The sequence below is a fragment of the Plasmodium cynomolgi genome, chromosome 14, assembly GCF_000321355.1.
Source record: "Plasmodium cynomolgi strain B DNA, chromosome 14, whole genome shotgun sequence".
Lineage (NCBI taxonomy): Eukaryota > Apicomplexa > Aconoidasida > Haemosporida > Plasmodiidae > Plasmodium > Plasmodium cynomolgi.
The window spans coordinates 1,594,636-1,606,832 of record NC_020407.1 but is presented as its reverse complement, the minus strand read 5'-3'; the positions used below and the strand labels follow the sequence as shown (position 1 = coordinate 1,606,832).

Below are 12,197 nucleotides of genomic sequence, written 5' to 3'. Positions count from 1 at the left end.
AACTGTTCGATCTTGCTGTGTAGTACACACCACGTGGGATGGTGCGTGCGTCCAGGTGTTTAGTTAAGCTCACCTGTATGCTAACGCATGCAGTGCGAGTGAGTAACCATTTGGGAAGGGGGGGAGAAACTCCTCCCTTCACAATTACGTAGCACTTTTATGAGCTGAGCGCGACAAAAAAAAATGCGCTTACGTATGTATGCATACAAACGCTCAAGTGAATTTTTTTGTCCGATTTGCGAAAAACACAAAAGGAAGAAAAGTGTACATATGCAAACACGCACATGTGCACATAAAATATATATATGCACATAAATATATATATGTGTATGCATTTTCACCGTGCCTGCGACTGCGACTACTCTCAAAAAAATGTCACTAAAATGGGCATCGCGTTTAAAATGAAAAACGCCGAGCGGTGCCTGGAAAAAAAGGAAAATCGATCCTGCACATGCTCTCAGCTTCCGCCCACTGGGGCCAAAAATTCGGTCGTGAAATTCCAAGTGCTCAAAAAAAAATGAAAAAAAAGAAAAAAAAAAAAAGAAATGAAAAAAAGGAAAAAAAGGGAAAAAAAGAAATGAAAAAAAATGGAAAGAAAAATATTTTTTACGCGAACAGAATTACCAAATGTTCAAAAAAAACAAACGCGAAAAGGTAACTAACTGGGAAGGAAAAACCTGCGCAAAAATTGCATACTGCGAAAAAGCCATCCGACAAAAGGAGAAAAAAAATTAAGGGAACAAATCAAATGAAATGGTCCGCGATCAGTAAATACTCCTTAACAGTAAACACAGGTAGACAGTTTTTTTTTTTTTTTTAGCTTCTCATTTACGTACTTGGCAAAGCCTAACAAAACATGCAACGATCTAAACTGACGAAATGGAATTTTAGCCGATTAAATGGTACACACAATTCGTGAGAAAGTAAAACCACAAAAGGGACAAAAAAAAAAAAAAAAAGGCAAACTATTAAAACATTTCTAATGGAAAGGCAGCACACACTGAGAAGCATGCCGATGAGAGGAAAGAAACTGAAGCTACTTGAGCATACCAAACTACCAGACAAAACGCAGCCTAATAGATAACTGGATACAGAAAAAAAAAAAAAAACTCCATGGGAAAGGAAACCCTGAGTAATATGGGCACCCTCAAAAAAAAACAGAAGCTGGACGAGGAGTTGCTCGAAATAATTATTTATAACATATTATCGCTAACCATTGTCAACGGCGAATTAAGTAAAACCTCCGCGAAAAATAAAGTAATCGATTCAATCATTGTAAAAAATGTGGATTACATTCTGAACAACTGTTTTTTCCTCTCCTTGGGGAACATTCAAAAATTGCTTTTCGTGATCGACTTGATATTGAACGATGAGGGTGTGTACTACGAATTTGGCAAAGTCCGCCAAAGGGAAAATGCAGGAACTGGGAAAAATGCGGAAATTCTGAAAATCGAGGAAGCTCCGATCTGCAAAAGTAGCACAGTTGGCGCTGCTGGGGTGGGCACCATGGAAAGCCGTATCGCACGTGCCCCTGCAAACGATGACTCGAGCGGCAAAGTCGATTTCGATAGAATGCAAAGGCGTGCAAGGAAAGAGGCGCGGGTAAATAGAACCGATGCTACAAGCTTTACCGATAGGTATAGCCTGAACAATTATATTAAGGACATTTTCCTGTACATAGAAGAAAAAAACATCTATCTTAGTTTATTTCATTTTAATTATATATTTAAAAATAGCGCAGATTACCAGCAGTTTTTCCTGCGAAGGTATCAAAGTTACACGTTCAAGACGTTCTCCAGGGATGTTATGGCGTTAGCAGGGGGAGGAAATGGGTCCAGGCGGCAAGCAGGGAAGCTCACCTTGAAGCGCACCCGCAACAGCGGCCATTCTACAAGTAAACGCATGAACGGGGGGATAAACAGAAGCGTCCGTGGAAACGAAAAAGGGATCGCTAATTTGTTATATATTAAAAAAAAAAAATACACGAATTTGTACGATGCCGTAATAAAATATCACAAGGAAAATTTCAATTTGTTGGGAAAAGAGGATAATGGTGACGGAGTATCGTCCTCTTCTTCTTCTTCCGTAGGGGACCACACAAGTTCAGTCTCAGCAACCAGTAACGGTGCAACCACAACGCGTGGTGCAAAACGGACTAATGCAGCAACATTCATTCCCGACATCGCTAAGAAAGCAAACAATGCAAATGCTCAAAATAGTAACAATTATAAAAGTGGGAACGAATCGGAGGGGGGAAATACGGAATACGTTCCATATGACCTTATAAGTAGAGAAAAGATAAAAAAATTATATAAATATAAAAAGCACAAATGCAAACTGATTGAGAACAATAATTTTGTAACTAAAAAATCGTACATACCTATTAATTTGTTTCCTAATAATAATTTACACGTAAGTAATATAAAATTTCAAACCCTATCATCAAGCATACGTGTAAAGGTGCACTTGCTCATTCTGTTCACCAACTTGATCCTAATTTTCGATTTGTTTAACTCGTCCTTGTATCCATGGGTGTATAAATTTATTTCTTTTCTTCTAAATGTACTGAACAATTTTAATTGTAAATTTTACTACTATTTGGATAATTCATCATTACTGTCCCATTTTAATAAAGAAAAATTGTTCATACTTAATAAGAGCACGTGGGATCACAAATTTGTAACAAAGGTGAGCGATGTCAATCGGGTTAGCATCTCAAATAGTGCAGATAGCCTAACTGCAAAGGGGTCCTCCATTTTAAAAAAAATTGTGCAAAAAAATGCCAAGAAGGATAACAGAATTAATATAAATTTCCCCTATACCAATTGCGGTCATATTGAAATCTACGATAATGACAAAAAGACGAATGCGAAGAAACTTTATTTCCACCACTTTGTTTCTGTTCAAATTTTGAAATACTACTCCGTTTTGTCCCTATACGAGATTGAGAACTTGTATAAAGGTTACATGTTGCGCTATTTTTGTTACGTAATGTTGGTGAAAAATTGTCGGTGCGTAGTAACATAATATAATTTTTTCCCCTACCCCCCTCTTCAGGCATTTTATCCTGTCTGCTCGGAGATATGTACAACAGGACGATCACCGCTATTTGCATGTTCGAAAGGGAAGGAAACCACTACTCCGTTTCGCCCCCAAGTAGGAACAACACCCACTTTAAAAATAAGTATTTAAAAAACAACAACGTCGATTTGTATAGTTTAATTGGAGAACTTGCCAAACTGAGATGCAATAACAGAAGTGAAGAGGTAGTTATAAATGCCCTACGATATCTTTATCTGTTCGTTCTGTTTAATTATATTACAATTTTAAGGAATTTTTCGATCGTTCATGAGGTTTTTGCGGAAGGAGATCAAGCCCTTCCCTGTGCGGAGGGGGAGGAAGTCAATGTGGATAATTACTTCGATAGAAAAAACGTCAATGCGGATAACTGCTGCGATGGAAAGAACACACATATGGATGGATGCCGAGAGGCCGCTGCTGCGAGGAAAAATCGGGAGGCTCCACAACTCAGCGACGTGGCCAACCTAGCCAACCAAATTAACTCGTTCGTAAGCGAGAACCACATAAGGCTAGAACTGCAAGAATTTTGCAAAGGCACCCAAGTGTCAGAGGGGGTAAAAACGAATTCATATTTCAGGGGGAGTCTAATTACATTGCCGTTTTATGTCAACCTGGGCGGGTGTCAGATGATAGACCAGGTTGGAAAAGTAGAAAAATTGAATCGGGTCAGCGATGCTGTAAATGAGTTCGATGATTGGTTCGCTAATTGGCCCGCTAATTGGTCCGCTAGTTGTCCCGCTAATTGGTCCACTAGTTACCACGAAGAAATCCCCCGGGGTGAGTACCCCCCCAAGGGGGAAGCAACGGGGCAAAAAAAAACGATCCCCATCGCGCACAAGTGCAAAAAGATAATACAAAAAAGAATAACAAAATTGTTAAGTAGAAATCCCCATTTGATGTTCCATTTCACTCGATATGCCCCCCTTTTTGCAAGCACCTTGGCTGATATACTAAAAAAGAATAACTATTTCCTGTACCAAAATGATAGCTACCGTTTTGCCGTCTGCATCAATTACCTTTACATGCTTTACGAAGAAGTGAATGAACATGTCATTCGAGATTTGTATGACAAAGTTATCCTAGTTATAAAAAATGGGTTCTACACACATATTAGTAAAATAATCATAATATATATTTTTTCCTTTTTTTTAAACAAAAAATACATTTTGAATTTGTGCGAAAGGGGTATTAATCAGTTCTTTCCTTCTTTTTCCGACTCGAAAGATTTAGCAATTATCAAGTATTATTTTGTTCTAAAATTTGTGCACTATAGGCCTATACCTATCAAGTTGGAACAGGTACACAAAAATTTGTATACCTATCACAACTATGCAGTCGTGGGGGAAACTACTAAGAATGGAAACCCATGGGGTAGTGAATTTTCCCTTTGGAAGGACCACTCCTTAGGAAAGATACCCTCACAAAAAAATCCATCATGCAAGTGCACTTATGAAGTAAGAACTGAAAGCACCCCTTTCGGAGAAGAACAAAGTAGTGACCATGGAAGGAATCGCCCCTTCGGTGCACAATCACGATGTTGTAAAAAACAAATTAAGCAAAACTCACCTTTAGAGGAAAGGTCCAATTTGGTATGCACCAATCAGTGGAAACGTGACTGCAACACATGCGGAGAAAAATTGCAAAAGACGAGGTTGCGCTTGAAGTTCGACCCCAGAGAAAGCATTTCACAGTTAGGAGTGGCTAGCAGAAGAGAAGAAAAAGAAAAAGAAAAAAAAAACTCTAGTGAGAGAAGCCTGCAGTGTTATATAAACTCTCTTTGTCGTAAAAGAGCGAATGTGAATCACGCCAAAGGAACCAAATCGATTGACAATCTCTCAAAAGAGTGTTCCAAACATAGCATCAGTATTGAAAACCCATTGGAAGAAGATCACTCCGGGTACACTTCACCAGGCAAGAAGAATTCGATCCATGAGAAAAAAATATACTTTCTTATATTCGCGTACCATCTCTTAAAATGCAGTAGTCAATCTAGGGAGTCAAAGCAAAGGCTAAAGGTGGAACTGCTCCATATGCTAATATCCAACATGAGCTCAGTTCACATAATCCATTTTATGTTACATTATTTGCATGAGAAAAAAGATTTGCAATTATTCTGCGCTATCCAAAATGGGGTGTTAAGTTGCTTAATGAAAATGAAGCCAAATTATAAGCTCATCAATTTTCTGGCATTCTTTTTTTACCTGCTTAAAATCAAATATACAATAAGGCCATTATGAAGATGCTCAGCAAAGTGTTGGCAAAATATGAATTCAATTTGAAGGTTTATATGGTCATGTTTAAAATTATAAAAGAGGTTTTATACCGTCATAAAATTTCTGATAGCTATCCATTCATTCTTTCCATTTTGAGGCACATCAAAGAAAGCAACTATGTGTATTTACACACCACGTGTATGTACTACGTAAATATAATTCAAAATAAAATTTCCTTCCTAGAGTGCGCTAAATTGGGGAAGCAGTGTCGAGATTACAGTTGCGATCTGACCGGGGCAGATGTAAGCACTGTGGGTGACGATCCAGAAACGACCCAAAGGATCTGCGACATAAACATAAAATATGCAAAAAAAAATGACACTTCCAATTTTATTCAATTAAAGATTTACAAATTAGACAGAAGAAAGATGTTATCTCTGAAGGATAATGGATCGACCATTTTTTATGCGCAACGTGGTGCAAGAGATCCCGAGGGGGTACATATCAGCGCACATGCCTTCCCCTCCAGCCATTACTATAATAGCAACGATTTTAGCGCGGACTCGTTTTACAGCATCTACAGGGACGACTCGTATAGCTTAAAAAATTATTGCACCTACCTTGCCAGTGCGGAGCAGTGCATCTACTTTCCCTTCGTTTTGAGGTACTCGCGCGGTGTAGAAGCAGCCGGGGGAAGAGGCACAGCCCCTGGGAGAAAAAGCGACATGGCCCCCGCGAACGTTACCAGCGTAACACCCACTAACTTGCTTCACATAACCGCGCGAAAAGGAAAGCACAGATCGCACAGCAAGCGGGGCACACCACATGGAGAGCCACTTTGGAACCCAAACGAAACACTCTTCTGCCTAAACGTTTGCTTCGTGCACAAGGGGGATTTCGTGAACATACATAACGTGTACATTCCGTACATACAATTAGGTCGCGAGTGTCCCCCTAGAAGATATGACTCCTCTGAAAAAGAGAAACATGATGCACGGGTGGAGATGGATCACCGTGATGAACACACGAGGGAAGAAGCCTCGTTGTTCCGAAGGCTACCCCGAAGAAAAATTTTGTCACTGAAAAAAAAAAACTTTTTTATCGTTCGGTATAGCGGTGCACTGTACAGGGGAAAGGTAAAGCACATGATGAGGATTCTAATTAGAGGGTTAAAGCGGGGAAGGGGGTCCGTGCAGGAGGAACACTCCATGTGGCAGTCGAAGGGGTACTCCCCAAACGGTGCAAGAACCAAACGAGGAAGTCGAAAGAAGAAAAAGAAGAAAAAGAAGAAGAAACACACTGCAGCTAACGAAACGCATGGCACCCATTTTGCAGACCTAAAAAGAAACCTAATAAAAAAGGAAGCATATAAAATAAATTGCATCTTAAAAGGAAGTCCATTTTTAAAGAGAGCAAAGTGTCATGTGGGGGGGAAAAGTGGAAAAGCCAACCCAAACAAAAACGAGAGAGTAAAAAAAGTGACCAATTCATACAAGTTGTTAATCAAAATAGGAGTAAAATTACTAATTAAGAGCAAGTTCTATGCATATATTGTATACCTAAATAGGGAAAAAAAAACCTTCAAACGATTTCTAGGAAAATATAATTTAAATTTTGCGGATTTCTTCCAACCAATTCGAGCCAGCATTCAATTCTGGAAAAACATTTTTGAAGATGTGTGGAATGGAAAAATTGGGAAAATGTATAAGTCCGCGAAATATTTGAACATGACATCGGATAAGGTTCTCCGAGTTATTAAGAAAAAGCTACACCCATTTGTGGTCCAAGAAAATGTTAATGTAAAAAATTGGAATGTCTATAATTTCCCTCAGTATAAAATGCACGTAGGCAGAAACTATTGCCTAAATGACAAATATTATTATGCGTATGGGAAAAAAAACAAAAAAATTAATAACCCCATTTTTGATGAGTTTTACATTGATAACTATCCTCTCGGTTCGAGTGAAACCGATGGGACGACTAACTCGACAATGAATCGAATTAAATCATATGATCTTAAGGACGGTGGGACAATCACAAAAAAGGAAACACATTATTTCAGATACAAACCTAAATTTATGAGTACCCTTGCGCATGGTGTTTTAAATCATTCCGTCCATGACGACCATGTGGATGTAGCAACTCTGGAAAAGAGCAATGTACGAAGCGCTAAAGTGAATAGTACCAAAAAGGGGACTCTCCTAAAAAGGCACAATAATGAACGTGCTACATTTTTTACTCAACGTGTAAGACGCATATTTCATCTGAATGTTAATAGAATGATTGGGGAAAAGGCAAAGTGCGGGAAAAGAATTACCCAAACGGGTGGGGATAGCGCGGTGCGGAAAATAACTCAAAAAGGGCACGCGCAGAATGATGGCCATTCGAAATATAAAATAAATCGTTATTTATCGGGGGAAGGGCAAGGGAAACAACGTAGGACCAGACCTAGGAGTAGCACAAACCGCGACGTGATTAAAAAATTCGTGGGGATTTTTCTCCCACCAAAGCATCACCTACTCATGGTCTTTCACATCCACGAGTGGTCCACCGCGGTTCAAATACGTACTGATAACTTAAACGCCCTCAACTATGTGAACCCGTTTTTCGATGAATGTACGGCTGCGCGCTGCAAAAGAAAAAAAAGAGCAATGCGTTGTGAACGCGTGGATGCGTGCCCGCATATATAGCCAGTTCAAACTGTGCATGCATTGCCCTAACGCTACCTTTTCAAAGCGGAACAGTGGAACACCTCGGACTCCCCCCTTTCCATTTTCCCTTTCTACAGATTTCGAGTAACACATGAGGAGCAGTCTTTTTTCAGATTTTCCAAAGGTCGGATGGAACGGATCGCACTTTTCTGCGGTGGACAATTCTAAACCATTATCCTCTCTCCACCTGGTCTTTCTTTGCAATTTTGTACATTTTAAAATTTTTCCAAAAAAAATGTCATACATGTTTCAAAAGAATAGCGTAATGGGGATTAATTCTTGTGGAGGAAAAATAAAAGCGAATGGCGCTTACATAAACACAAAATCAGAAAATGAAAAAACGTGAATGTTGAACAAAAAAAAAAAATGAGTTATGTTGTGATGTAGTGACCTAAAAAGATTGGATACTTCAAATGGGAGGTTAAAAAAAAAAAGGGAAATATATTTTTTTTTTGTACCATCTGATTCCGTTCATTCCCACAACTTAACGGTGGAGTCCCAGCTAGCGGTTGCCAACATAGAGGTCTTAAACGGGTGCCACGCACAATCTATGCAGACATTTTTATGCGCTTTCATATTTTTAAAATTTGACATTTTTTTCCAATTCCAAATGAACAGGCCTCCATTACTATCCCCACTAATGACGTACTTCCCGTCATTGCTACACGATACGTTAATTGCATAACCGATATTGTGATGGCCCTTAAAAGTCTTCTTTGAAAATAGTCGAAATTTCCCCGTCGCTTCATAAACAGTAATTACATTGTTCATCGATTGACATAAAAAAAAGTTGTTACTTGGGTGCACCGAAACGGCTGTTATTGAAAACATAGATGCATCTGATATATACTTGACGACGACAGGAAGGCCATACTCCCAAATAAAAATCTTTTTATCATCGGATGTACTTATCAATTTTTTATTATTTTCACATAGGGTAATAGTATTTATGGCTTGTAAATGTTCATTGTATTCTAATTCAATATTGCCTGTTCGGAAATCTATGTGGCAAATTTTGTTATTAGCACCACCAACCAAAAACGTGTTTGGATCATCGTGATTTAAACATAAACAGTATGGAGTCTTTTTTTGATTATACACTCCTTTTATTTTCCCATATTCCGTATCCCAATAAATTACATTATTGTCATAACTACAGCTTAGGAAATTCGATCCGTCCTTATCAAAAAGCACATCTTTAACCCCTTTAAAGTGTCCCTTGTATGTTCTTACGCAACTTTTTGATTTATACACACCCCATAATTTTAACGTATGATCTAACGAGGCAGAGAGAATGTAATTTCCATATTTCGGAAAAAAGCGAATCTTCTGGACCCCTAGTTTGTGTCCTTTATATGTGTGAATTTCTTTCTTAGGAGGAAAATTTTCTTTTATCATAAATTCTCTTTCTTTATATTCTGCTGGCAATTCGAACCATGACTTATGATAATAGTCATTTGATTCTTCATTTATATGTAATGTGGAGACTACCTTGTCATTATATAGGGTAGTTTTCTCGTTTACCACATTTTTTTTAATTGCTTCGTCTAAAGTGCAAGATTCTAATTTCATAATTGCGTTTTTCTTTGCTGCCTTTTTGGACCCGCCTTTCTCATTATTAGCCTGTTCATTATTTATTTGGGAATCCGCCTTTGCTCCGTCGTTCTCGAGTGTCTCTCCCTTTTCAGTCTTTTCCCCCTGTTTGCTATTCAATATGGTCTTATCTTCCCAAGGCCCTTTATACCTTTCCAAAGCGCCCTCATCCTGCCTTTCACTTTTGATTCTTTTCTTCTTACACCTCTGATCATATGACGACTGCCCATCATTTAGCAGTTCATAATCCCTGCTCCTTGCTACTATATAATTTTTGTAATTCTTCTTGTAGCAACTTTTCAGGGCCGGGTTCTCCGCTACTCCGGTTAAGTTAAACTGATTATACTGATAATCAAACATGTTTTTATTCACATAGGTTGATTCTATGCACCCATTGTAATGATTCTTGGATGCATTTTTTAAAAAGTTGTAATTTTCATTTATGCTGGGTCCCTGTTGAGGCTTATTCAGTACACTGAGAAAAGTTGGGTCGTCGAACATTATTTTCTTTTCTATATTTTTAAACTTTTCTTTGTAATTTTTTATTTCCAAGTCGTATGTGTCAACGTCGGGTGCACAGTTTATTAGGCTAACGGGCGTTGCACTTACCATTTGACCCTTTTGCTCTTCCTCCCCTTGGTCGTTTCGCATCCCTGCGGCCACTTCAGCGCCGTCTCCCTCCACGTCTTCACTATCTTCATACTCCTTCAACAGGTCCATGTTGTCCGTTCATTCGTTTGTAAGCATGTGCTAGCCCTCAGGCATACATAAGTGTATACATTTACGCATTCACAAAAGCCCGTCCCCCAGTTTCGTTACAACCTTTGAGCGAATTCTGCTCGCTGGATGAACTGAACAAATAAGCAAGGAAAATAATGGTGATGCCTTTCACATGTTCCCGCCGTATCCCTCTTTACCAAAAAGTTATTATAACGAGTTGAACATTCTTTTGATGCTTTAAAAAATAACCTTAATGCGTCCTTCAAAACGGATCCGCATCGGTAAGCAATTTTGTTACTTTAAAAGCGCTCGGCGGGATGAGTTGGCTACCTTTTATACGCACGTAAAAGTATGCATAGGTAGGAATACATTTACAAATGTACAAGTACTTATGACGGAGGCAATGCTAGCTTCTCTATTTGTTTCCCCTTTCCCCCATTTGGTAAAAAACTTCAATCAATTGATAGATCGAATGGAGGAAAGCAAATTCATGGTTTACTCATAATGTTGTTTTTTTTTTTTTTACGCATTATTTTGCGAAAAAAAGCGGGGCTCGACACAAAAAAAATGACAACGCCAATTTTTTGTACCTAACCTTATCAGATGAATAATTGAAAATTTTCGGTTAAAAAAATTTTGGCAAGCTATAAATACAAGCAACAAAGCTGCAATGTGAAAAGAGTCGTGAAAAGCATCGTGGGTTGTGATGTGCCCATATGATTTGCGTCCATCGGTTTAAAGTCCAATTAGCAGTTTATGCGGAAAAATGCTTGCGTTATTCTTTCGTACATAGGCAGCAATGCCTTATTTCATGCGACGGGAAACGTACATGTTTTCCCATACACGCATGCGCAACATTGTCAGGACAAAAAATTAAAAAAACGGCTTAATTTTTTCCATTTCAACTCAAAGTTGTATTTTCCCTCGTGTGAGAGATTGTGTTATGTTCCCTTTTTGGTGGCTCATTTTTTGTACCATATTGGAGGTTCCCCTTGCTGTAATGTCATGTGAAGTACGCGACGAACACAAATGAAAAAAATTCCTCTATGGGGCCATTTATTTTTAAGAACTCAAAGCGGCTTGTAAGCATTATTAGCGTTCAGAAAAATAAGCACATATATACATACATATATACATTTAAAAGAATGGAAAATAACGAATTACCCCACTTTATTTGCGGAAACGGGGAAAACCTTCAAATTGACTTAGCGGCACTTCACGTCGGTGTGAAAAACTACGCCAAATGAACGCAGCTGAAGGAGGAAGCACATAATTGCGCAACGCCACTGGGTGTTTCAAAACAAAGCGCGCAATTTGAGGAACGAGAAAATTGCTCACACATTGGCGCATTTAATTAAATTTAAAGCGGATAAGCAGCGATTTATGCTTTAAGCTTATTTTTTCCTTTTTTGGACATTTGAGCTAATTAAGCTTAAAGCATAAATCACTGCTTATTTTTCCCTGTTATAGAATAAAACCAAAGTGAGCAAAATGTGTTTATGCGAAATATCATGGAAAAGTTACAAACCCGCGTGTGCAGCATGGTTAAAAAAAAAAAATAAACAATAAATAACACTGTTTCAAACTTTTTGGATGTCATTAAATTGAGCCTTACGCGTACCCCCTCCCCCCTCTTGGCTACCACTTAATATGCCATGTACTCCCGTGGATATGCATATATCGAAAAATATACACTGGTGTACGCGTTTTTTTTCGGCCCCAATGTAGAGGAGCCATTCTGTCCTTTTTTAACAAAAAGAGGAAAATTAATTCCACAAAAAAAATTTCGTTATGCTATTTTTCCAATTAATAACTAACCGATAACACCCTTTACAACAAACTTAAAAAATAGCTATTTCTGAAGGGTTGAAAAAAAAAA

General features: G+C 38.4%; 2 protein-coding genes across 2 annotated transcripts; one reads left to right on the top strand and one right to left on the bottom strand.

Moving 5' to 3' along the window:
• Positions 1-1,113: 1,113 nt before the first annotated feature.
• Positions 1,114-5,318, top strand: PCYB_144600 (hypothetical protein; the record flags this gene model as incomplete). Its single annotated transcript, XM_004224931.1, has 3 exons — positions 1,114-1,894; positions 2,090-2,962; positions 3,058-5,318. 3 exons carry the CDS (start codon positions 1,114-1,116, stop codon positions 5,316-5,318), a joined length of 3,915 nt encoding a protein of 1,304 aa, XP_004224979.1.
• A 2,996-nt stretch (positions 5,319-8,314) lies between these two features.
• On the bottom strand, positions 8,315-10,318 carry PCYB_144590 (pre-mRNA splicing factor PRP17; the record flags this gene model as incomplete). Its single annotated transcript, XM_004224930.1, has 2 exons — positions 8,315-8,412; positions 8,551-10,318. 2 exons carry the CDS (start codon positions 10,316-10,318, stop codon positions 8,315-8,317), a joined length of 1,866 nt encoding a protein of 621 aa, XP_004224978.1.
• Positions 10,319-12,197: the final 1,879 nt, after the last annotated feature.